This window comes from Salmo salar, chromosome 29 (assembly GCF_965601325.2).
Source record: "Salmo salar chromosome 29, fSalSal1, whole genome shotgun sequence".
In the NCBI taxonomy this organism is placed as follows: domain Eukaryota; kingdom Metazoa; phylum Chordata; class Actinopteri; order Salmoniformes; family Salmonidae; genus Salmo; species Salmo salar.
In genome coordinates, this window is record NC_138319.1 from 33047690 (window position 1) to 33074760 (window position 27071).

At 47.3% G+C, this 27071-nt stretch overlaps 1 protein-coding gene across 3 annotated transcripts; it reads left to right on the forward strand.

The window, feature by feature from the left end:
• The first annotated feature begins 368 nt into the window (after positions 1–368).
• Positions 369–25484, forward strand: LOC106590608 (methionine synthase reductase). Of its 3 annotated transcripts, none has more exons than XM_014181732.3 (15): positions 369–497; positions 715–862; positions 1055–1208; positions 1331–1448; positions 1931–2450; positions 2523–2636; positions 2781–2934; positions 3086–3174; positions 3654–3834; positions 6386–6428; positions 7280–7460; positions 8926–9044; positions 17655–17747; positions 24498–24689; positions 24812–25484. In XM_014181732.3, exons 2-15 carry the CDS (start codon positions 719–721, stop codon positions 24954–24956), a joined length of 2247 nt encoding a protein of 748 aa, XP_014037207.3. In that variant the 5' UTR covers positions 369–497; positions 715–718; the 3' UTR covers positions 24957–25484. The 3 variants fall into 3 exon arrangements, with proteins under 3 accessions (XP_014037207.3, XP_014037208.3, XP_014037209.3); XM_014181733.3 differs by having other exon boundaries at positions 370–497; positions 718–862; XM_014181734.3 differs by having other exon boundaries at positions 385–493; positions 718–862.
• Positions 25485–27071: the final 1587 nt, after the last annotated feature.

Consider the following 27071-nt stretch of genomic DNA (forward strand, 5'->3'; position numbering starts at 1 on the left):
AGGCTGCTCTTTCCCGGGCTTGAGTAAGTCGTCCAGAAAAAAAGTGAATTCAATATTTTGCTTGTGAGCTAGTTAGTGCCATTTTTGTCTGTCAGTTCCACCAAATAAACTATATCGGACTCCATCACTGAGTTGAGTAGTTGCTCAGTGAACAGAGCTGAAAGACTGGCACTCAGGAGTTTTAACAGCTATCTGCATGTCAGTCCTGTTGGATGATAAGCGAATCTCATGGAGTTTCAGAGAGCTGTTCTCCAAAAGCATCCTCATATCAGAGAAAAGCAGTTCGTGTTATGTTACCGTTAGATAAATAAATGGACACAAATCCACGTGCATTAGGACAGCGTGTTCCTTCCTGGTGCATGTCGTGCGTCACAAGTGACGTAACTTCTGGGTAGGTTTTGTACGGTGCTGAACGTGTTCAGAGGTTTATTATACAATGTTACAAAAGGAATTCCACGGGGATCTGCTACTAGTTCTTCAACTTTCCGAGTGTGTAGGTAAGATGCATGAAATGTATTCAGTCGTGGATGATCTAGTCTGAATTCAGTTTTACTTGGCTCTGTTTTGGAAGGATCCGTGTCAGTATGGATGATGGTTGTCAGTTTCTGCACAATGTTTTGTTGATGACAATAGGAACAATGTTGCCACAACAATTATAGATTTGCTTGCAATTACGTAAAGTTTCACTGACTTCTGTTGTTTCCACTTGTCCAGCAGAATGCCTTGTGAGTTAAAGCCTCGCTTCCTGGTTCTGTACGGGTCTCAGAAAGGCCAGGCCCAGTCTATAGCCGAGGGGATAGTTGACGAGGCCGAGGAGAGGGGACTGTTTGCTGATATCTGCTGCTTGAGCGAAGGACACAAGGTAAAGTTATCAAACACAAAATAGTGTCAACCTGCCCTCCCATGACATGCATTCCAATGCGGGCGCCAACAATCAATCTGCTAAGGAAACATAACTAGGCCTATGTATGAGTATATTTGTGGTAGATGTTGTTACTGGCCTCTTCTATTCTCATGTGAATAACTGATCCTGTTTTGTGTATCCCACCCTCAGTTTAACTTGGAGAAGGAGAGTTCTCCTGTGGTGTTCGTTGTGTCTACCACAGGGGATGGGGACCCACCAGACACGGCCCTGAAGTTTGTCAAGAGAATCAATTTAAAGACCCTGGCCAGCGACCTCTATGCACACCTCTGCTATGCTTTTTTAGGTAAAGAAGAATTGTGTGTCAGACGAAATGCCTAGTGCTGAGATAAATTGCTACTATGGTTTTAAAATAAGATTTATTGTGTTGATGGTCAATATCTTGTTTTTTTTTCTTCTCTGCTCCAGCTCTGGGTGATACAAACTATGCAGATTTCTGCAAATGTGGCAAGACTATTGACAGCCGTCTACTGGATCTTGGTGCTAAACATTTCTACGCAACAGGACATGCAGACGACGGTGTAGGGTAAGGCCCAAGGCTTTTGAATTGGGAAAGTAATACATATTTATTACATGATGTATGAGAACCACTTTAAATCTTGGCACTCACCTAAGAAGCTTTAAAGTAGGGGTACAATGTCTTCATGAATCGGTAGGAATAAAAGTGGCATCAATAGACACACACTTTTAATGTACTTTCCCCACTTACCTCCTGTCACCTCGTTTGTGTTGTGTGGCACATTATCTTTCGGTTCCATCACACTGCTTATCTGTGAGTCTGAATAGTCTTTGCTTTCTGTCCAGGCTTCAGTTGGTAGTGGCCTCTTGGTAGTGTCATGTTAATAGTTTATCTCGTAATCCAAACTCTGTGTGTGTGTGTGTGTGTGTGTGTGTGTGTGTGTGTGTGTGTGTGTGTGTGTGTGTGTGTGTGTGTGTGTGTGTGTGTGTGTGTGTGTGTGTGTGTGTGTGTGTGTGTGTGTGTGTGTGTGTGTGTGTGTGTGTTTCCAGGCTTGAGTTGGTGTTGGACCCCTGGCTTGAAGGACTGTGGGAGGCGATCAGAGGAGCGTTATCCAAGATGGCCGCCCCTCAGCCTGAGAGAGATGGCCATGTTAGGGACCAGAGAGTATCATCGAATGAAACACCTGAATCGTCAGCAACAGACATCAAACTCCACCTCCTGAGTCTCAACGAATCAGAATCCCAGAGCACCAAATCCCTCAGAACAGCAGCGAGTGCTAGGACTGATTCTTTGGCTGTTTCAGCATCAGAGACCGGGAGCTCAGTTACTGCTCTCATACCGGTGTCAGTGACCGACAACACTGGGACTGCTCTTAAACTTCATAGTGTTGTCTCTGATCGCACGTCAGTGTTAGCGACACAGAGTGGACAGAATGGGGCTCTCCCTGCTGTTGTAGAGGCCTCTCTGACACACTCCTTGCCCCCGCTGTCTGAGTTGGCCCTCAACGTCCCAACTCTGCCTCCACCCTACCTGGATGTCACGCTTCAGGAAGCCACCATAGAAGAAGAGGTGGGTTGTCTCTCAACTCATATTTGTTTGAAATCTAACATCACTAGCCCCTCATATCCTGTCCCTTCCCAGATCAATGCTCCGGTCAGTAAGGAGACTCTTCACGAGGTTCCCATCTCCAGTGCAGTCCAGCTGACCAGAGACGACTCAGTTAAAACAGCCCTTCTGATCGAGATGGACATCTCAGTGAGTGGCCGTCCCACTCTTACAACATGGTTTTTCATACAGAGACCAATAGATAGGTCAATAGATAGGTCAATAGATAGGTCAATAGATCGAAATGGTGGTTAAAGTAGTTTCTTTACTCCATTCTCTCCTTTGTGTACCCAGTCCCACCCTATGGCCTACCAGCCTGGGGACACGCTTGATGTGCTCTGCCCTAACAGAGCCTCCGAGGTGGGGGAGCTGCTCCATAGACTGGGCCTAGAGGATCAGAAGAGCAACCGCATCCAGCTCTCACTGCGAAAAGAAACCAAGAAGAAAAGTATGCCGTTTTCTCAGCAGCAGTGTTTTTTTATAGTCTCTATATACTATATAGCTCTAGTGATGACATTAAACACATTTATTTGAACTATGTAACTACACACAGTATATGTAATCGATGTAAAATGTGACCCAGTGTTGTTTCCCTCCAGCTGCTCAGATCCCCTCCTACATCCCAGAGAACACCACTCTGCACCACCTGCTCACCTGGAGTCTGGAGATCAGGACTGTCCCTAAGAAGGTCCCTTCTCCTTTCTCTTCCTATACCTGAACTACCCAGTCCAGAACCTGAACCTGTCTGTAAAAGTTTACTGCACTGCAGTAAGATACACGCTCAGAAGGACCTAGAGTGTCTGTGGCAGACAGCTAAGGTTGCAGTGTTGGCAGGTACAGTATGGTGCAGGAATGTTGCCTGGGTGCCAAGTCTGTCTCTGCCTCATCCAACTTGCCGTTGTCTTGTTTGTCAAGGCGTCAATGTAACATTGTTGAATGCAGAAAAAGTCCCAGCAGTCCAGAATTAACTACAAATCTGAAGAAGAAAAAATGTTACATTTAAAAAAAATTTAACCTTTTATTTAACTATGCAAGTCAGTTAAGAACAAATTCTTCACTGAGACGCTGGGCCTTTGACCGCTGTGCCCCTCGGGAGCCCAAACTATACGATCTGGGACAAGAGGTTTTGTGCTATGTGGTGTGTAATGTTACTTAGTATTTTCTCAGGCGTTCCTCCGTTCCCTGGTGGAGTGTACAGGAGACAGTGGTGAGAAGAGAAGACTACAGGAGCTGTGTAGTAAACAGGGATCAGCCGACTACAACCTCTATGTCAGAGACCCCAACCTCTGCCTATTGGACCTGCTCAGGGCTTTCCCCACCTGCCAGCCCCCTCTCAGCCTCCTCATAGGTCAGAGCACACTCCCTCTCCTGTCAGTCATAATGTCTGAGCTAATCAGAGGGCATTGTTTTAGCTTTTACACGTCACAAAACATGTCTCTAGTTTCTAATGGTCACCAATACAGTGAGCGTCTCTAAGTGATGTACTGGTATTCCTCATCTAGCCTGCAGAGGGCAGTATAGCCTCAGTGAATGCCGGTTAATGTAATTTTACATAGAGCGTTTTCCCCGACTTCTTTTTTTATTTTATTTTTTCCTCTTTTTTGACCCAACTTGGATTTTTACAAACATTTTACTGAATCCTAAATTACCAAATCAATGTTCCTGCATGGCTTCAATCAAGTCTTGATCTAGGACCGCAAAAAGGAAATAGTTAAATTGCAAATTTTGTGACCCGTCAGTGGTTCCATCCTGTCTCACCATTTGGTCACCCCTGACACAGAGAACTATTGGCTGCAGACAGTTAGGCATTATAGTCTCTCATGGCATAATGCCTAGACTTGCGCTGAGGATGACTTATGTAGATTTGTTTGAAGCCAGTTGGAAAGGGCATTTCTATCAGATCAGTACATATTGTACATAAACGTAATCTAATACTCATAAAAAATATTTAGACTAGAACTGTGTTATCTGTCCCATTTGTTCTTGTAAGTTGTAATGTCCTCCCACAGAGGCTGTGTCACGACTTAATATCCTGTGTTGTGACAGCCATTTTGCTAACATATAAGCTGAAGACTTATATCTCCCTCACTAACTTTAAGCATCAGCTGTCAGAGCAGCTTACCGATCATTGCACCTGTACGCAACCCATCTGTAAATAGCCCACCCAACTACCTCATCCCCATATTGTTATTTATTTTTGCTCTTTTGCACCTGAGTATCTCTACTTGCACATCATCATCATCTGCACATCTATCCCTCCAGTGTTAATGCTAAATTGTAATTATTTCGCAACTATGGCTTATTTATTGCCTTACCTCCCTAATCTTACAACATTTGCACACACTGTATATAGACTTTTCTACTGTATTATTGACTGCACGTTTGTTTATTCCATGTGTAACTCTGTGTTGTTTTTGCTGCACTGCTTTGCTTTATCTTGGCCAGGTCACAGTTGTAAATGAGAACTTGTTCTCAACTGGCCTACCTGGTTAAATAAAGGTGAAATAAAAAACAGCAACACCTTTTCAGTAGTAGAACCGGCATTGCAGAAATTTGGCCATATGTAAATGGGGACATAAGTACCCTGGTGAAGAATGTGCTGGTGGAAGCGTTTTGGGTCCACTAGCTGTTGCTGGGGTCCTGTCATTGACTATCCTACTATATTTAACAGGGGCCTAGCTACAGCGCTGTGGAGGGCAGGCCACAGGTTAACGATCGCTACTGCTCTGTCTGTGTCTGTGTTAAAACACATTTACTGGCTTCGTGGTGCCCCATTAGGTTTGACTGAGTGAGTTTAAGGTGGAGTAATGCTTTGCGCTTAATTATTATCTTTACTGTGGCATTGACTCTATATTCCACAGCATCTGTAGCTAGAAAAGGTTGGGTAAAGAGGTGATTTGTAATTGTAATCCACTTTGGGGTTATTATTTTTTGTCTTTGTGTAGTGAACAAAAATGAGATGTCACTCATAGCGTGAAATACCCCCCCCCCCCCCCGTGTGGTCATTGTCTGTGATAGAACGTTTACTGTCAGAACTCAGAGGCCTGGCCGGGCTGTAGACCATCAGGGAGGGAATGAGATGGTTAAAAGGCCATGTTAAACCTGTAGATGAGAATGGCAGGGGGAGATGGAATTACAGCAGTGCTTGGGGGTGCTGCTGGATACACCATGTATCAGTGATACATTCTGACCTGTTTACTGTTGAAGAGCTGAGTTAGTCCAGCTGTTCTGGTTCTCTCTCTCTCTCTCTCTCTCTCTCGCTCTCGCTCTCTCGCTCGCTCGCTGTTTGGGTTACCTTTTAAGGTTGAAGTGAAAAATGGGTTGAGGGTATTTTATCACATAAAAACGGAGATTGTCGGAGATCTTCTTCACCCGCCCTAACCATTACATTTGACATATTTAGCAGACTCTTATCCAGAGCGACTTACTTTTTCATACTGGTCTCAATGGGGGGTGAAACCACAACCCTGGTATTTCAAGCACCATGCTCTACCAACTGAGCCACACTGTACCCAACTATTATAACTCTTCCTGTACCATATTCCTCAGAGGCCTCATTCCCAGACTCCAAATTACCCCAAAAGAGGGCACCTTCAAAGCTGACATTGAAATATGGTGGACATGAACTATCTCCATCCTACATGCACCACATCTACACTCTGGGGATATGAAAACGACATGAATACAGCAGTATGCCCTAAAATAAATGTGCGTGAGGCGTATCTGTGTGTATAACAAGGAAATAGGACTAGGAGGTTGGGTGGGTGAATCTCAACTCTGAAGTAGGGCGCCCCTTCAGCTCCTTTATGCCAGTGATCTACATAGAAAGGTGATATGATGGATGGATGCCTCCTTACCGTAATATCCTCTCACCTGTTGCATTTTCCTTTTTATTTCAGAACATTTGCCCAAACTGCAACCAAGACCGTACTCCGCTGCAAGGTAAGTTGTTGTACTCGGGCGGCAGGTAGACTAGTGGTTAGAGCGTTGGGCTAGTAAGTGAAAGGGTTGCTGGTTACACTACCCGAGCCTGCTAGTTGAAAAATGTGCCCTTGAGCAAGGCACTTAACTGTAATTTGTACTGGAACATGATTATGGCATACAGTCACTTATTTAGCCTCTACGTACTGGAACACGAGTAGGCTATGGTATACAGTGGTGGAAAAAGTACCCAGCTGTCATACTTGAGTATAAGTAAAGATACCTTAATAGAAAATGACTCAAGTAAAAGTACAATTCTACTTGAGTAAAAGTCTAAAAGTATTTGGTCTAAAATATAGTTAAGTATCAAAAGCAAATGTCATTGCTAAAATATACTTAAGTGTTAAAAGTATAAATCATTTCAAATTCCTTATTTTAAGCAAACCAGATGGCACCATTTTCAGATCAGAGGCAGTAGGGATGACCAGGGATGTTTGGTTGATAAGTGCGTCAATTGGACTATTTTCGTGTCCTGCTAAGCATTCAAAATGTAACTAGTACTTTTGGTTGTCAAGGAAAATGTATGGAGTAAAAAGTACAATATTTTCTCAAGGAATGTAGTAAAGTAGTCAAATATATAAATACCCCCAAAAACAACTTGAGTAGAACTTAAAAGTATTTTTACTTAAGTACTTTACACCACTGATGGTATACAGTCACTTATTTACCCTCTACGTACTGGAAGAAGATAGTACCTTCATATATTTTCTCCACTATTTCTCCTAATCTGTTAATCTATCACTTCCCCTGTCACTTCTTCTTCTTCTTCTTCTTCTTCTTCTTCTCTTCTCTCTCTCTCGCTCTCTCTCCAGCTCCAGTTTAAGACATCCAGGTCGGCTGCACTTTGTTTTCAACGTCATAGAGTTCCCAGCATGCTCTGGGAGACCCGTGGGGAGGCGTGGCCTGTGTACTGGTTGGCTCTCTGACCTAGTTGATCCCATCCTGGTGCGCCCTGGGAAGGCTCAGTCCTCCAGCACCCCAGCCCTCCCTAAGGTGAGTAGAGGAGTCACCTGTGTCTAGACATGTGTGTGCATACAAACTTAATATGTAAAATGTTGGTCCCATGTTTCAAGAACTGAAATAAATGTTATTTCTCTCATTTTGTGCACCAATTAGTTTACATCCCTGTTAGTGAGTATTTCTCCTTTGACAAGATAATGCATCCACCTGACAGGTGTGGCATATCAAGAAGCTGATTAAACAGCATGATTATTACACAGGTGCACCTTGTGCTGGGGACATTAAAAGGCCCCTCTAAAATGTGCAGTTTTGTCACACAACACATTGCTACAGATGTCTCAAGTTTTGAAGGAGTGAGCAATTGGCATGCTCACTGCAGGAATGTCTACCAGAGCTGTTGACAGATAATTTAATGTTAATTTCTCTACCATAAACTGCCTCCAACATCGTTTTAGAGAATTTGGCAGTACATCCAAGCAGCCTCACATCCGCAGACCACGTGTAACCTCGCCAGCCCAGGACCTCCACATCCGGCTTCTTCACCTGAGGGATCGTCTGAGACCAGACAGCTGATGAAACTGTGGGTTTGCACAACCGAAAGATTTCTGCACAAATTGTCAGAAACCGTCTCGGGGAAGCTCATCTGCATGCTCGTCGTCCTCACCAGGGATTTTACCTGACTGCAGTTCAGCGTCGTAATCGACTTCAGCGGGAAAATGCTCACCTTCAATGGCCACTGCTCTTTATGGATGAATTCCGGTTTCAACTTTACCGGGCAGATGGCGTTGTGTGGGTGAGCAGTTTGCTGATGTCAACATTGTGAACAGAGTGCCCCATGGTGGTGGTGAGGTTATGGTATGGGCAGGCATAAGCTACGGACAACAAACACAGTTGCAGTTTATCTGATGGTAATTTTAATGCACAGAGATACTGTGATGAGATCCTGAGGCCCATTGTCGTGCCATTAATTCACCGCCATTACCTCATGTTTCAGCATGATAATGCACGGCACCATGTCGCAAGGATCCTGGAAGCTGAAAATGTCCCAGTTCTGCCATGGCCTGCATACTCACCAGACATGTCACCCGTTGGGCATGTTTGGGATGCTCTGGTTCTATGTGTCCGACAGTGTGTTCCTATATCCAGCAATTTCGCACAGCCATTGAAGAGGAGTAGGACAACATTCCACAGGCCACAATCAACAGCCTGATCAACTCTATGTGAAGGAGATGTGTCGCGCTGCATGAGGCAAATGGTGGTCACATCAGATACTGACTGGTTTTCTGATCCACGTCCCTACATTTTCTTTTTTTAAGATATCTGTGACCAACAGATGCATATCTGTATTCCCAGTCCTGTGAAATCCATAGAATAAGGCCTAATGAATTTATTTAAATTGACTGATTTCCATATGAACTGTAGTTCAGTAAAATCTTTGAAATTATACGAGTGTAAAGGTGTGACGCACCCATAAACACTTTTTGACCTTTGACCTCAGGTCAATGTGAGTGTGCGTCAGAACTGCTCCTTCCGCCTGCCCTCTGACCTCTCCAAACCCTTCATCATGATTGGACCAGGCACCGGGGTTGCGCCCTTCATTGGATTCCTACAACAAAGGTACATCCCACAAATATTGAGGATTCATACTAAGCAGGCTACTGTTGTGTTTTAAGTGATGCTTGTTTATCTGGTCAGTGAGTAGAAGTGTTTGAGTTGTGAAGGCCAACTCTGTATGAGGGTTTTCTCTATGGCTCAAGAACAACGACATGAATCACTAGGCTGCTATAACAACCATGATGCAACAGGAGTGGGTTAAATGTTTACTGTTCAACTACACCATCGATGTAATATTAACAGCTTAAGTGATGTCATGTGTAAGTAACGCAAAAACGTATGTGTCCAATAAGTCTGTGGTAGTAATTAGAGGTCGACCGATAATGTGTTTTCAACACCGATACCGATTTATTGGAGGACCAAAAAAAGCATTATTTTTTATATATATATATATATATATATATATATATATATATATTTGTAATGATGACAAGTACAACAATACTGAATGAATAATGAAATATAATACATAAATACTATTTAGTCTCAAATAAATAATGAAACATGTTCAATTTGGTTTAAATAATGCAGAAACAGTGTTGTAAAAGTGCAATATGTGCCATGTAAAAAAGCAAATGTTTAAGTTCCTTGCTCAAAACATGAGAACGTATGAAAGCTGGTGGTTCAATATTCCCAGTTCTTTAATATTCCCAGTTAAGAAGTTGTAGGTTGTAGTTATTATAGGAATTATGACCCTTCGACTGTTTCTCTCTACACCATTTTGTATTTCATACAGTTGAAGTTGGAAGTTTACATACACTTAGGTTGGAGTCATTAAAACTTGTTTTTCAACCACTCCACAAATTGCTTGTTAACAAACTATAGCAAGTCGGTTGTGCGTGATTTGTAAGTAATTTTTCCAACAATTGTTTACAAACAGATTATTTCACTTATAATTCACTGTATCACAATTCCAGTGGGTCAAAAGTTTACATACACTAAGTTGACTGTGCCTTTAAACAGGTTGGAAAATTCCAGAAAATTATGTCATGGCTTTAGAAGCTTCTGATAGGCTAATTGACATAATTTGAGTCAATTGGAGGTGTACCTGTGGATGTATTTCAAGGCCTACCTTCAAACTCAGTGCCTCTTTGCTTGACATCATGGGAAAATCAAAAGAAATCAGCCAAGACCTCAGGAAAAAAAATTTGTCCTCCACGAGTCTGATTCATCCTTAGGAGCAATGTCCTCTGTTCTGATGAAACAAAAATAGAACTGTTTGGTCATAATGACCATCGTTATGTTTGGAGGAAAAGGGGGATGCTTGCAAGCCGAAGAACACCATCCCAACGTTGAAGCACGGGGGTGGCAGCATCATGTTGTGGGGGTGCTTTGCTGCAAGAGGGACTGGTGCACTTCGCAAAATAGATGGCATCATGAAGTAGGAAAATAATTTGGATATATTGAAACAACATCTCAAGACATCAGTCAGGAAGTTAAATCTTGGTCACAAATGGGTCTTCCAAATGGACAATGACCCCCAAGCATACTTCCAAAGTTGTGGCAAAATGGCTTAAGGACAACAAAGTCAAGGTATTGGAGTGGCCATCACAAAGCCCTGACCTCAATCCTATAGAAACTTGTGGGCAGAACTGAAAAAGTGTGTGTGAGCAAGGAGGCCTACAAACCTGACTCGGTTACACCTGCTCTGTCAGGAGGAATGGGCCAAAATTCACCCAACTTATTGTGGGAAGCTTTTGGAAGGCTACTTGAAACGTTTGACCCAAGTTAAACAATTTAAAGGCAATGCTACCAAATACTAATTGAGTGTATGTAAACTTCTGACCCACTGGGAATATGCTGAAGTAACTCATTCTCTCTACTGTTATTCTGACATTTCACTATCTTAAAATAAAGTGTTGATCCTAAAACAGGAAATGTTTACTAGGATTAAATGTCAGGAATTGTGAAACTGAGTTTAAATGTATTTGGCTAAGGTGTATGTAAACTTCCGACTTCAACTGTATGCCTTTGACTTATGGATGTTCTTATAGGCACTTTAGTATTGCCAGCCTAATCTCGGGAGTTGATAGGCTTGAAGTCATTAACAGCGCTGTGCCTCAAGCATTGCTAAGAGCTGCTCGCAAACGCAGTAAAGTGCTGTTTGAATGAATGCTTACGAGCCTGCTGCTGTCTACCACTGCTCAGTCAGACTGCTCTATCAAATAATAGACTTAATTATAATAAACACACAGAAATCGAGCCAATGGTAATTTAATATGGTCAAATCCGGAAACTTTGTTTTCAAAATTAAACGTTTATTCTTTCAGTGAAATACGGAACCATTCCGTATTTTGTTGAACGGGTGGCATCCATAAGTCTAAATATTGCTGTAACATTGCACAACCTTCAATGTTATGTCATAATTATGTAAAATTCGGGCAAATTAATTACGGTCTTTGTTAGGGAGAAACACAGTTTGCAACGAGCCAGGCGGCCCACACTGTTGCATATACCCTGACTCTGCTTACACTGAACGCAAGAGAAGTGACACAATTTCCCTAGTTAATATTGCCTGCTAACATGCATTTATTTTAACTAAATATGCAGGTTTAAAAATATATACTTCTGCGTATTGATTTTAAGAAAGGTGTTGATGTTTATGGTTAGGTACAATTGTGCAATGAATGTGCTTTTTTTTTTGCGAATGCGCTTTTGTTAAATCATCAGCCGTTTGGCGAAGTTGAATTAGGCTGTGATTCGATGATAAATTAACAGGCACCGCATTGATTATATGCAACGCAGGACAAGCTAGTTAAACTAGTAATTTCATCAACCATGTATAGTTAACTAGTGATTATGTGAGGATTGATTGTTTTTTTATAAGATACGTTTAATGGTAGCTAGCAACTTACCTTTGCTAATTGCAGCCACAAGGTTCTTTTGACGCTGCACTCGCGTAACAGGTGGTCAGCCTGCCGCGCAGTTTCCTCATGGATTGCAATATAATCGGCGTCCAAAAAGGCCGATTACAGATTGTTATGAAAACTTGAAATCGGCCCTAATTAATCGGCCATGCCGATTTAATTGGTCGACTTCTAGTGGTAATGTGACAAACAGAGCTGTGATCACGTCTGGGATTAACACTAGTTCTTCAGTGAAACTACGTGTATGAGGAAATGACCTCTAAACGCCAATCCAAGGTCCGTTGTGTGTTCTACCTCTAATGAGTAATCTGTAGTTACCACATCCATGTTTTGGCTTATAAATTGATATGTACCCATTTGATTCTTTAAATTGTTTAAAGTTTTATAAATAGCTTAGTTCAACTGTCGTACCCCATCAGAACCCAAAATATAAACTTGTTTTACTCCAATGTTTGTAAACGATGCAAATATAAACAAATACTTAATAGCCTCATAGCATGGTTAAAACTATAATGTTGATGTCGTGGATGGTCAGTCCTTGCAACCATAGCTCTATGAATTTGAGAGTGGTTACCTTTCTCTTGCCCCATCCCTCAGCTTTTTACAGAAACTATTTATTGTTTCAACTGCTGATTGCCCCTTTTAATGTTAGTATTTGGAGAGAGTAAGCTGATCCTAGATCTGAGCCTAAGGGCAACTTCCCACCTGAGGTATTAAGTCAAGCCATTCCAGAGACGTTGGCTGTCTGTCTGGTGTTTATGACTTAGGGCAGACGGAGACGTATTGATTTCAATGTGAAGAGGTATGTGTCAATGTAAATCACAGCTGGTCATTACTGGGAGGTGCACCGCTGCTCAGACACGGTCACACCACCCGCCGACTACGTGGTCGATGAATGGCTCACGTTGCTAGTTCAGCTACACCGACCTGTCAGCGTCGCCATGGAGCGTGTTCTCCCCTGCGCAGTCTGACATCACCACACAGTTGTGCCCTCCTTTTCAGGGCATTAGTTGACATAGTTTTCAAGCTTTTACATTTTCTTGTTACCTATCAACTAAAGAAATCCATGTTTCCTGGTACAACTCAAGCTTAGCCTCGACCCAGAAGAAACTATTAGTGCCTCTCTAGTGTTTTCTTTTAGTTGAGTGAAAATCAGTGCAGTCAGGCTTGTCAGATCTTGTATGGAATCACATGTATCCATCACAATTTACATGAGGTGTCCTCTTGCACGTGGAAAGTTAATCAGATTAGCGATGACATATCTGTCAAGTTCCTTTCAAACCTGATTTTGATATAACTGGGACATTCCACTTTACAGCATTCAGAAATGTTTTCATGTCTACGATAACAGCAATCAGTAACATACAGGTATATAGCAGCCTTGAGTAAGCCCCTGGTGATTGGCTGTAGAAAGGCAGGTTCTCGTTTTCTAAGTGCTTTTCAACATAGACAGTCATTTTCTCTGCATAAAGCTTTTCACCGTAGGAAGAAGTTGGGTGAAACAACCCTTGTCTCTGTCAGATTGTAAAACCTGTCACGATGAAAGCTTTGTACAGTGCCCGATTTAAGATTCCAAACGAGGAGTCTACCCCTGATGTCGTGCTTTGATAAGAGATAACAACGTTCAATTTGACAACAGGACGCTGTATCACCAACAGCCATTTTGAAAGCAGGTCGCCAACAAAGCCTGAATGGCCTCCTTTTTAGCAACAAAGCAGCATGGGGACGTTTAACTTCTTCTCCCTCTCCCCTCACTCTTTCCTCCTCTCTCCCTCTGTCGCTCCCTCTCCCCTCACTCTTTCCTCCTCTCTCCCTCTGTCGCTCCCTCTCCCCTCACTCTTTCCTCCTCTCTCCCTCTGTCGCTCCCTCTCCCCTCACTCTTTCCTCCTCTCTCCCTCTGTCGTTCCCTCTCCCCTCACTCTTTCCTCCTCTCTCCCTCTGTCGCTCCCTCTCCCCTCACTCTTTCCTCCTCTCTCCCTCTGTCGCTCCCTCTCCCCTCACTCTTTCCTCCTCTGTCGCTCCCTCTCCCCTCACTCTTTCCTCCTCTGTCGCTCCCTCTCCCCTCACTCTTTCCTCCTCTCTCCCTCTGTCGCTCCCTCTCCCCTCACTCTTTCCTCCTCTCTCCCTCTGTCGCTCCCTCTCCCCTCACTCTTTCCTCCTCTCTCCCTCTGTCGTTCCCTCTCCCCTCACTCTTTCCTCCTCTCTCCCTCTGTCGCTCCCTCTCCCCTCACTCTTTCCTCCTCTCTCCCTCTGTCGCTCCCTCTCCCCTCACTCTTTCCTCCTCTCTCCCTCTGTCGCTCCCTCTCCCCTCCCCCAACTGGCATCCTGTCTTCCTTTGTCAATCGATGGATGTTTTGAAAATTACTTTGTTCCACTTTGTAACTGCAGAAGCGAGGGAGCTATGGAGAGAGGGAACAAAGGAGAGAGGGAATGAGAGGGAGCGGTTGAAATATCATAACTCGGTGGGATCTGGCGACCTCTGGTGACCTCTGGCTGTTTGCCATTGATTAGTCGTCTGAGCTTAAGGATGAGTAATTCATTGAGGCTGTTCACCGGATGAACGGTAGTTGTATTTGATTATTGTAAACGACTCTCTAGTTTCTCCACATTCAGCTGAATGCATTCAGAATCGGGCATGCTAATGTCATTGTAATTCGGCATCCAGGTACAGTGATCATAGTTCATTGGCACTTCCTGGAATTATCACGTACAGCCACATATTATCACAGTCTCATAACACTGCTCACACAGAGCATCAAAACCCATTCAGCATGAACAAGGTCAGAGGAAATAAAAGAATTTCTGTGTTTACCAAGACCTCATTCCTGCTGAATCACAGTTTCTTCACCTCCTTGTTCATCAGAGAAGCATTGAGAGGCAACTGCCTCCTTTGGACCCAGAATGGAGTGTCTGGCTCTGATGCTGTGGCACTGTTTCCCTCCGGTCCTGTCGTCTGGGCAGAGATGTGATTTGTATTCAGAGGGAGGGGTAGTGTGGTCTGGGCAGAGATGTGATTTGTATTCAGAGGGAGGGGTAGTGTAATCTGGGCAGAGATGTGATTTGTATTCAGAGGGAGGGGTAGTGTGATCTGGGCAGAGATGTGATTTGTATTCAGAGGGAGGGGTAGTGTGGTCTGGGCAGAGATGTGATTTGTATTCAGAGGGAGGGGTAGTGTGGTCTGGGCAGAGATGTGATTTGTATTCAGAGGGAGGGGTAGTGTGATCTGGGCAGAGATGTGATTTGTATTCAGAGGGAGGGGTAGTGTGATCTGGGCAGAGATGTGATTTGTATTCAGAGGGAGGGGTAGTGTAATCTGGGCAGAGATGTGATTTGTATTCAGAGGGAGGGGTAGTGTGGTCTGGGCAGAGATGTGATTTGTATTCAGAGGGAGGGGTAGTGTGGTCTGGGCAGAGATGTGATTTGTATTCAGAGGGAGGGGTAGTGTGGTCTGGGCAGAGATGTGATTTGTATTCAGAGGGAGGGGTAGTGTGGTCTGTGTGGCGCAGTAGAAATAGAAGCCAGGCTATTGATATTGATCCTTGTGGGTTGAGGAGGGGAGGGGAGTGTTGAAGAGAGTTGAGGGGGGGGAGTGTTGAGGGGGGGGGAGTGTTGAGGGGGGGGAGTGTTGAGGGGGGGGGAGTGTTGAAGAGAGTTGAGGGGGGGGGGAGTGTTGAAGAGAGTGGAGGGGGGGAGTGTTGAAGAGAGTTGGGAGGGGGGGAGTGTTGAAGAGAGTTGGGAGGGGGGGAGTGTTGAAGAGAGTTGGGGGGGGGGGTGTTGAAGAGAGTTGGGGGGGGGAGTGTTGAAGAGAGTGGGGGGGGGGAGTGTTGAGGAGGAGAGAGTTGGGGAGGGGATGGTTGAGAAGGAGAGAGGTGGGAGGGTTGAGGAGGGGAGTGGAAGGTTGAAGAGATTTGAGGAGGGGAGTGTTGAAGAGAGGAGGGGAGGGTTGAGGAGGGGAGTGTTGAAGAGAGGAGGGGAGGGTTGAGGAGGGGAGTGTAAAGAGGGTTGAGGAAGAGGGGAGGATTGAAGAGTGGAGGGTTGAGTTGAGACTGGAATGTTTAGGGTATTCATCAATGAGACTGGAATGTTTAGGGTATTCATCAATGAGACTGGAATGTTCAGGGTATTCATCAATGAGACTGGAATGTTTAGGGTATTCATCAATGAGACTGGAATGTTCAGGGTATTCATCAATGAGACTGGAATGTTTAGGGTATTCATCAATGAGACTGGAATGTTTAGGGTATTCATCAATGAGACTGGAATGTTTAGGGTATTCATCAATGAGACTGGAATGTTTAGGGTATTCATCAATGAGACTGGAATGTTTAGGGTATTCATCAATGAGACTGGAATGTTTAGGGTATTCATCAATGAGACTGGAATGTTTAGGGTATTCATCAATGAGACTGGAATGTTCAGGGTATTCATCAATGAGACTGGAATGTTCAGGGTATTCATCAATGAGACTGGAATGTTTAGGGTATTCATCAATGAGACTGGAATGTTCAGGGTATTCATCAATGAGACTGGAATGTTCAGGGTATTCATCAATGAGACTGGAATGTTCAGGGTATTCAGAAACCTTATCTAGTCAAGGTCTCTAGGTGGCGGCGAGTGTGTAGGTGGCGGCGGCGGGGCTGTAGGTGGCGGCGGCGGGGCTGTAGGTGGTGGCGGCGGGGCTGTAGGCGGCGGGGGCTGTAGGCGGCGGCGGCGGGGCTGTAGGCGGCGGGGGCTGTAGGTGGCGGCGGCGGGGCTGTAGGCGGCGGGGCTGTAGGCGGCGGGGGCTGTAGGTGGTGACGGCGGGGCTGTAGGCGGCGGGGGCTGTAGGTGGTGGCGGCGGGGCTGTAGGCGGCGGGGCTGTAGGCGGCGGGGCTGTAGGCGGCGGGGGCTGTAGGTGGTGGCGGCGGGACTGTAGGCGGCGGGGGCTGTAGGTGGTGGCGGCGGGGCTGTAGGCGGCGGGGGCTGTAGGTGGTGGCGGCGGGGCTGTAGGTGGCGGCGGCGGGGCTGTAGGCGGCGGGGGCTGTAGGTGGCGACGGCGGGACTGTAGGCGGCGGGGGCTGTAGGTGGTGGCGGCGGGGCTGTAGGCGGCGGGGCTGTAGGCGGCGGGGGCTGTAGGTGGTGGCGGCGGGACTGTAGGTGGTGGCGGCGGGGCTGTAGGTGGCGGGGGCTGTAGGTGGTGGCGGCGGGGCTGTAGGTGGCGGCGGCGGGGCTGTAGGCGGCGGGGGCTGTAGGTGGTGGCGGCGGGGCTGTAGGCGGCGGGGCTGTAGGCGGCGGGGGCTGTAGGTGGTGGCGGCGGGGGCTGTAGGCGGCGGGGGCTGTAGGCGGCGGGGTGTGTAGATGGCAGCGCACTGGCTCAGCGTTTTGGGTCTTTGTGCCACCTCTGTGCAAAAGATTCTGGGAGCCCTGACAGACTCGTTGGCCACAGGAGGACTCACTTTTATAAAAGTGGGGCTGACGTGCAGAGGGAGATGTGTTCAGTCCTTGTTTTAATTGTAATCTACGGTGTAGTGTGATCCATCTCTTTAGTAGCATGTTAACTTCCTATCCTCTCTGGACTGCATCATCCCCATCATAATTGTGGCTCTGTACTGTATAGATGTTGTAGCGAGATACAACCGTATCACTGCTCCCTTTAACATCTGTTGTGACAAGGACTCTGTCCATTCTGTGTTTTTATTGATTGGGCTTTGAGGTCTCCTCCAGTGTATATATATGTTTTATTTTCTCCTCTGTTTTTCTCTTTCAGGGAGAAGGAGCGGGAGGAAAACCCAGAGGCAGAGTTCAGTGAGACCTGGCTGTTCTTCGGTTGTCGCCATAGAGACCGAGACTTCCTCTTTAGGTGAGTGTCATTTTGACCAAAACGTTGGGTATTTCCAAAATGGCACCCCATTGCCTATGTTGTGCTGTACTCCTGACCTGGGCCTGCATTGTGTTTCTGCTCGTAGTCCACTGTATAGGGAGTATGATGCCATTTGGGAAGCACCCATGTCGACTCCAATGCTTCCCACAGTTGTGTCAAGTTGGCTGGATGTCCTTTTTTTATTTATTTAACCTTTATTTAACTAGGTAAGTCAGTTAAGAACAAATTCTTATTTACAATGACGGCCTGCCCCAGCCAAACCCGGACGACGCTGGGCCAATTGTGCGCCGCCCGATGGGACACCCAATCACGGCCGGTTTTGATACAGCCTGTAATCGAACCAGGGTCTGTAGTGACGCCTCTAGCACTGAGATGCAGTGCCTTAAACCACTGCGCCACTCTGTAGCCCAAGTTCACCTGGTCAGTCTGTCATGGAAAGAGCAGGTGTTCTTAATGTTTTGTCCGCTCAGTGTAGATATGCCATACAGTAGATGCAGAAATTCCAGTTCAGAAGACTTGAAAACATTTGTATTTCAAATCAAACTTAACTTACTTAACTGAGAGAATGCAGAACATCCAAACTCTCTCCTTAAATGAGCTGTAGCACTACAAGGCCAGTACACAAATCAAAGCAGTGCATCCTTAATACATGAATTTGTCCCAGAAATCATGAAAGAACAGATCAAAGAAATATCTGCCTGTATTTGTTTATTTTCTTCCATCTCTTTGTTAAATACATCCTCACAGCCAGGTATCCTGGCCTGATGGTTGTTTGTTCAGTGTAGATCTCTCTTATCTGCGGGAATTCAACCTAACCCGACTTCGGCCGGTCAGTGGGGGTCTGAAACATGAACTGATAGAAAAATGATGTATTCCCTTTGATGCTAAGTATATCCTGTGATCCTAGGCTAAACCCTGATATCCTGGATGTGACTTTAACATTAGTACACAATGTTCTCCTATAAAAGCCCTAATCGACCCCAACACTTAACATACGTGTTAGAGGGTGACACCAATCTGACCTCCAGTCAGTTACTCAGACCCCCTAATGTTTGCACCCGTTTTCTCCCTTACCCTCCTTCTTATAGTTCCCTCCCTTTTTTTTCTCTCTTATCCCCCTCTTTTTATGGATTGTGATTTCAGTGCAGAGGGAAAGGGGTTTGCTGAGCTCTTGTTAAAGACCAGAGTGGCACCACCAGACCAGGGCTGTTTTCTCTGTCAATACACACAGGGTTTGACTGAGAGCTGAGGCCAGACGGAAGAGCTCAGCTCAGTGGGGTCTGGGTGGACCCCTGGTACCAGGATGTTAACCTTTCAAACAGAAATCAAAGTCTCATTGTATTGGCTGACATTCAACAGAGAAAAGAGGGAAGAACAGAAAAGAGAGGAAGGAGGAGAAATGGAAAATGGCAATATGAAAGTCTCATATAGAGAGAATATTTTTTTCTGTTAGACGACACCCCCCCCCCCCCCTGGACGTTTCTGTTAGACGACACCTTTCCCCCCCCCCCTGGACGTTTCTGTTAGACGACTCCTTTCCCCCCCCTGGACGTTTCTGTTAGACGACACCTTCCCCCCCCCCCCTGGACGTTTCTGTTAGACGACACCTCCCCCCCCCTGGACGTTTCTGTTAGACGACACCTCCCCCCCCCTGGACGTTTCTGTTAGACGACACCTCCCCCCCCCCCCCCCTGGACGTTTCTGTTAGACGACACCTCCCCCCCCTGGACGTTTCTGTTAGACGACACCTCCCCCCCCTGGACGTTTCTGTTAGACGACACCTCCCCCCCCTGGACGTTTCTGTTAGACGACACCTCCCCCCCCCTGGACGTTTCTGTTAGACGACACCTCCCCCCCCCCTGGACGTTTCTGTTAGACGACACCTCCCCCCCCCCCCTGGACGTTTCTGTTAGACGACACCTCCCCCCCCCCCCTGGACGTTTCTGTTAGACGACACCTCCCCCCCCTGGACGTTTCTGTTAGACGACACCTCCCCCCCCTGGACGTTTCTGTTAGACGACACCTCCCCCCCCTGGACGTTTCTGTTAGACGACACCTCCCCCCCCCCCTGGACGTTTCTGTTAGACGACACCTCCCCCCCCTGGACGTTTCTGTTAGACGACACCTCCCCCCCCCCCTGGACGTTTCTGTTAGACGACACCTCCCCCCCCCTGGACGTTTCTGTTAGACGACACCTCCCCCCCCTGGACGTTTCTGTTAGACGACACCTCCCCCCCCTGGACGTTTCTGTTAGACGACACCTCCCCCCCCTGGACGTTTCTGTTAGACGACACCTCCCCCCCCCCTGGACGTTTCTGTTAGACGACACCTCCCCCCCCCTGGACGTTTCTGTTAGACGACACCTCCCCCCCCCTGGACGTTTCTGTTAGACGACACCTCCCCCCCCTGGACGTTTCTGTTAGACGACACCTCCCCCCCCTGGACGTTTCTGTTAGACGACACCTCCCCCCCCCCCTGGACGTTTCTGTTAGACGACACCTCCCCCCCCTGGACGTTTCTGTTAGACGACACCTCCCCCCCCCTGGACGTTTCTGTTAGACGACACCTCCCCCCCCCTGGACGTTTCTGTTAGACGACACCTCCCCCCCCTGGACGTTTCTGTTAGACGACACCTCCCCCCCCCCCCCCCTGGACGTTTCTGTTAGACGACACCTCCCCCCCCCTGGACGTTTCTGTTAGACGACACCTCCCCCCCCCTGGACGTTTCTGTTAGACGACACCTCCCCCCCCCTGGACGTTTCTGTTAGACGACACCTCCCCCCCCCTGGACGTTTCTGTTAGACGACACCTCCCCCCCCCTGGACGTTTCTGTTAGACGACACCTCCCCCCCCCTGGACGTTTCTGTTAGACGACACCTCCCCCCCCTGGACGTTTCTGTTAGACGACACCTCCCCCCCCCCCCCCCCTGGACGTTTCTGTTAGACGACACCTCCCCCCCCCCTGGACGTTTCTGTTAGACGACACCTCCCCCCCCCTGGACGTTTCTGTTAGACGACACCTCCCCCCCCCTGGACGTTTCTGTTAGACGACACCTCCCCCCCCCCCCCTGGACGTTTCTGTTAGACGACACCTCCCCCCCCCTGGACGTTTCTGTTAGACGACACCTCCCCCCCCCTGGACGTTTCTGTTAGACGACACCTCCCCCCCCCCCCCCTGGACGTTTCTGTTAGACGACACCTCCCCCCCCCTGGACGTTTCTGTTAGACGACACCTCCCCCCCCCTGGACGTTTCTGTTAGACGACACCTCCCCCCCCCTGGACGTTTCTGTTAGACGACACCTCCCCCCCCCTGGACGTTTCTGTTAGACGACACCTCCCCCCCCCCTGGACGTTTCTGTTAGACGACACCTCCCCCCCCCCCCCCTGGACGTTTCTGTTAGACGACACCTCCCCCCCCCTGGACGTTTCTGTTAGACGACACCTCCCCCCCCCTGGACGTTTCTGTTAGACGACACCTCCCCCCCCTGGACGTTTCTGTTAGACGACACCTCCCCCCCCTGGACGTTTCTGTTAGACGACACCTCCCCCCCCCTGGACGTTTCTGTTAGACGACACCTCCCCCCCCCTGGACGTTTCTGTTAGACGACACCTCCCCCCCCCTGGACGTTTCTGTTAGACGACACCTCCCCCCCCCTGGACGTTTCTGTTAGACGACACCTCCCCCCCCCTGGACGTTTCTGTTAGACGACACCTCCCCCCCCCTGGACGTTTCTGTTAGACGACACCTCCCCCCCCCTGGACGTTTCTGTTAGACGACACCTCCCCCCCCCTGGACGTTTCTGTTAGACGACACCTCCCCCCCCTGGACGTTTCTGTTAGACGACACCTCCCCCCCCCTGGACGTTTCTGTTAGACGACACCTCCCCCCCCCTGGACGTTTCTGTTAGACGACACCTCCCCCCCCCCTGGACGTTTCTGTTAGACGACACCTCCCCCCCCTGGACGTTTCTGTTAGACGACACCTCCCCCCCCCTGGACGTTTCTGTTAGACGACACCTCCCCCCCCCTGGACGTTTCTGTTAGACGACACCTCCCCCCCCCTGGACGTTTCTGTTAGACGACACCTCCCCCCCCCCCCCCTGGACGTTTCTGTTAGACGACACCTCCCCCCCCCTGGACGTTTCTGTTAGACGACACCTCCCCCCCCTGGACGTTTCTGTTAGACGACACCTCCCCCCCCCTGGACGTTTCTGTTAGACGACACCTCCCCCCCCCTGGACGTTTCTGTTAGACGACACCTCCCCCCCCCCCCCCCCTGGACGTTTCTGTTAGACGACACCTCCCCCCCCCTGGACGTTTCTGTTAGACGACACCTCCCCCCCCTGGACGTTTCTGTTAGACGACACCTCCCCCCCCCTGGACGTTTCTGTTAGACGACACCTCCCCCCCCCTGGACGTTTCTGTTAGACGACACCTCCCCCCCCTGGACGTTTCTGTTAGACGACACCTCCCCCCCCTGGACGTTTCTGTTAGACGACACCTCCCCCCCCCTGGACGTTTCTGTTAGACGACACCTCCCCCCCCCTGGACGTTTCTGTTAGACGACACCTCCCCCCCCTGGACGTTTCTGTTAGACGACACCTCCCCCCCCCCCTGGACGTTTCTGTTAGACGACACCTCCCCCCCCCTGGACGTTTCTGTTAGACGACACCTCCCCCCCCTGGACGTTTCTGTTAGACGACACCTCCCCCCCCTGGACGTTTCTGTTAGACGACACCTCCCCCCCCTGGACGTTTCTGTTAGACGACACCTCCCCCCCCCTGGACGTTTCTGTTAGACGACACCTCCCCCCCCTGGACGTTTCTGTTAGACGACACCTCCCCCCCCTGGACGTTTCTGTTAGACGACACCTCCCCCCCCTGGACGTTTCTGTTAGACGACACCTCCCCCCCCCTGGACGTTTCTGTTAGACGACACCTCCCCCTTCCCCCCCCCCCTGGACGTTTCTGTTAGACGACACCTCCCCCCCCCTGGACGTTTCTGTTAGACGACACCTCCCCCCCCTGGACGTTTCTGTTAGACGACACCTCCCCCCCCTGGACGTTTCTGTTAGACGACACCTCCCCCCCCCTGGACGTTTCTGTTAGACGACACCTCCCCCCCCCTGGACGTTTCTGTTAGACGACACCTCCCCCCCCTGGACGTTTCTGTTAGACGACACCTCCCCCCCCCTGGACGTTTCTGTTAGACGACACCTCCCCCCCCTGGACGTTTCTGTTAGACGACACCTCCCCCCCCTGGACGTTTCTGTTAGACGACACCTCCCCCCCCCTGGACGTTTCTGTTAGACGACACCTCCCCCCCCTGGACGTTTCTGTTAGACGACACCTCCCCCCCCCTGGACGTTTCTGTTAGACGACACCTCCCCCCCCTGGACGTTTCTGTTAGACGACACCTCCCCCCCCTGGACGTTTCTGTTAGACGACACCTCCCCCCCCCCCCCCCTGGACGTTTCTGTTAGACGACACCTCCCCCCCTGGACGTTTCTGTTAGACGACACCTCCCCCCCCCCCCCTGGACGTTTCTGTTAGACGACACCTCCCCCCCCTGGACGTTTCTGTTAGACGACACCTCCCCCCCCCTGGACGTTTCTGTTAGACGACACCTCCCCCCCCCTGGACGTTTCTGTTAGACGACACCTCCCCCCCCCTGGACGTTTCTGTTAGACGACACCTCCCCCCCCCTGGACGTTTCTGTTAGACGACACCTCCCCCCCCCTGGACGTTTCTTTTAGACGACACCTTTTAAGGGGATGTGTTATTCATGTTGTTATTTGATCACCAGAAAGTGAACCCTCATCACTGCTCTTGTTGATTCTGTCTGTGAGCTCTTTTCCTCCCTTCTTCCTGGTTTCCCTCTTGTTTTTCTGGTGTTTAACATGCTAGGTAAACTAGGGATTTGTTTGCGGCTGTCAGAGGTAGAAGAGAATTGTTGAGTCATCCAGATGAATACATGTCATAAGATTAACATGGTGATGTTCTTGCATCAATGTGACATTCAACCCAATGAAGGGAGAGAGAGAGGGAGAGGGGGAGAGAGAGAGGGCAGTAAAAACAATATCTCCTTCGCTCACCTCCCCTGCAGTATTTACTGCATTTATTCTCATTCCTGTCATGGCCTTCATATTTTATTAAAACTCGTTTTTAAAAGTCTTTCTGCTACTGCAAAACATTATATGAATACTTTCACCCAAGTTCCCTCTGTTTCCAGACAACATCCCATATGTCTAGTCTCTGTCCGTCTGTCTGTCTGTCCATCCTGTCAACCTTGGGTAAGGTTCTTCACTGGCCCAGAAAACAGTCAACTTTATCGTGCTGTTGCTATATACACAAGGCCCTGTTAAACATTGAGGCGGAATACACAAACTTGGACAGCAAGTAATGGACACACACAGACAAGGTTGCAGCAAGGCTAGGTGGATTGATTGTAAAAAAAAATATGGTTATAAGAGGGACTCAACCTTATGAAGTCTATATTTTTTCAATTTCTCTTGCGCTGAATAAGGTGCATCGGCTAGCCTGTGTGTTTATGCGTAGGCTTCTACACCGCTTGGATGGATATTTAAAAAAAAACGTGAGATGGTGAAATATATGTGTAAAATAACTCATTGAAATATGTGTAAAAATAACTTATTGAAATATGTGTCAAATAACTCTCATTAAAGCTACAGCGTGTAAAATAACTCACCGGCTCTCTCTTTCTCTCAGAGAGGAGCTGCAGGGGTTTGTGGCCAATGGAACCCTCACCCATCTGAAAGTGTCTTTCTCACGGGACACTCAGGACGGAACAGAAACACAGACCGAGACGGGACCCAGATACGTCCAACACAACCTGCTCAGCCATGCCAAAGACATCATCAACCTCCTCCTCAAGGAGAAGGGATACCTCTATGTCTGCGGGTGAGCTCAGCTTTGATGATGGTGGTGATGATGTCAATAGGGAAACAATGGAACAATATGGTTGATAGAGTTGATTATCTTAGTGGATCACTGGTTTTCCTGACTACCTTTTGCTCCCACAGTGATGCTAAGAACATGGCTAAAGACGTGAACAACACCCTGATAGAGATGGTATCAGCAGAGCTTCAGCTGGATAAACTGGACGCCATGAATAGACTGGCCGGACTCAGGGAGGAGAAACGCTATCTACAGGACATATGGAGCTGAAAGTATTCACACCCCTTGACTTTTTTTACATTTTGTTGTGTTACAAGTTGGGATTCAAATGTATGTAATTGTCAGGCCAGCATCCCGGAGTCACCTCTTCATTTCTGACGTTGAGACTGGTGTTTTGCGGGTACTATTTAATGAAGCTGCCAGTTGAGGACTTGTGAGGCATCTATTTCTGAAACTAGACACTCTAATGTACTTGTTCTCTTGCTCAGTTGTGCACCGGGGCCTCCCACTCCTCTTTCTATTCTTGTTAGAGACAGTTTGCGCTGTTCTGTTAAGGGAGTAGTACACAGCGTTGTGTGAGATCTTCAGTTTCTTGGCATTTTCTCAAATGGAATAGCCTTCATTTCTCAGAACAAGAAAAGACTGACGAGTTTCAGAATGTAATCGAAAAGCACAAAACATTTGCTTTTCTTTCAAAAACAAGGACATTTCTAAGTGACCTCAAACTTTTGAACGGTAGTGCATACTGACTCAGGAGTGTGAATTTATTTTCAATAAATTAGCAAACATTTCTAAAAACATGTTTTCACTTTGTCAATATGGGGTATTGTGTGTAGATGGGTGAGAAGAAAAATCCATTTTGAATTCAGTCTAACAACAATGTGGAATAAGTCAAGGGGTATGAATACATTCTGAAGGCAGTGTATTTTATGTCACTGACAGAAAAGGTCCATGTAATTTTAGTTGTCCATTAATTTCCATGCAGCAACACCTAAACTGACAATATGGATTGGGTTGCATGCTGTTCCTCTTGCCTCACAGGACCTGACCATAAACTTCATAAACTGACAGCACAAGATTTGATTTTCAAGTACTTTCAAGTACTATAGTGTTTTAAAAAAAAAAAATTATGCAAGACTAACACGCTGCCTGTTATACTACTCACACGCCTCTGTTTGACTCTGGAGTCCTGCAGCATATTCACACCGTGAGATCAGGACTGTAGCTATCCCTGGGAGACTTCTTGTTGACTTGAGATTCTGGAAGAACACCAGAAACTATAATTTGTCTGTACAAGCTAAATGAAAGCTAGGTGAAACTGCCTTCAATCATGAGTTAATAAATGTTACACATTTCACATGCTTGTCTTACTGTGTACAAAATCCCAAAATACACTCACTTAAAAAGCTTGTATTTGTATTTATTATGGATCACCATTAGCTGCTGCCAAGGCAGAAGCTACTCTTCCTGGGGTCCAGCAACATTTTAAGGCAGTTAGAATTAAAAATATTACATGACATTACTTTTAATAACACTTTTCACAACACATTAAGTGTGTTTCCTCAGGCCACTACTCCACTACAACATATCTACAAAACAAAATCTGTGTGTATAGTGCATATGTTATCGTGTGTGCGCATGTGTTTGTGCCTGTGTCTTCGGAGTTCCCGCTGTTCCATAAGGTGTACTTTTATAATAAATTAAAACATTCTGATTCTACTGCTTGCATCAGTTACCTGATGTGGAATAGAGTTCCATGTGGTCATGGTTCTATGCTGTACTGTGTGCCTCCCACAGTCTGATTTTTGACTTGGGGACTGTGAAGAGACCTTTGGTGGCCTGTCTTGTGGGGTATGCATGGCTGTCCGAGCTGTGTGCTAGTAGTTTAAACAGACATCTTTGTGTATTCAACATGTCAATACTTCTTACAAAAACAAGTAATGATTAAGTCAATCTCTCCTCCACTTTGAGCCATGAGAGATTTACATGCATATTATTGTTAGGAGCCGTGCTGCCCTGTTCTGAGCCAATTGTAATTTTTCCAAGGTCCCTCTTTCTGACACCTGACCACACGACTTAACAGTAGTCGAGGTGCAACAAAACTAGGGCCTGCAGAGCAGCACTTTCTTATAGACAGACTTCTCCCCATCTTAGCTACTGTTTTATCAACATGTTTTGACTATGACAATTTACAGTCCAGGGTTACTCCAAGCAGTTTAGTCACCTAAATCTGCTCAATTTCCACATAATTTATTACAAGTTTTAGTTGAGGTTTAGGGTTCAGTGAAAAATTTGTACCATATACGATGCTTTTTGTTTTTTTATATATTTAGGATTAACTTATTCCTTGCCACCCATTCTGAAACGAACTGCAGCTCTAAGTTT

Coding starts and splice junctions, on each gene's coding strand:
- LOC106590608 (XM_014181732.3), top strand. CDS start 719: ATGCCTTGTGAGTTAAAGCCTCGCTTCCTGGTTCTGTACGGGTCTCAG. Junction 2,637..2,780: donor TGATCGAGATGGACATCTCA/GTGAGTGGCCGT, acceptor TTGTGTACCCAG/TCCCACCCTATGGCCTACCA. Junction 9,045..17,654: donor ATTGGATTCCTACAACAAAG/GTACATCCCACA, acceptor TTTCTCTTTCAG/GGAGAAGGAGCGGGAGGAAA.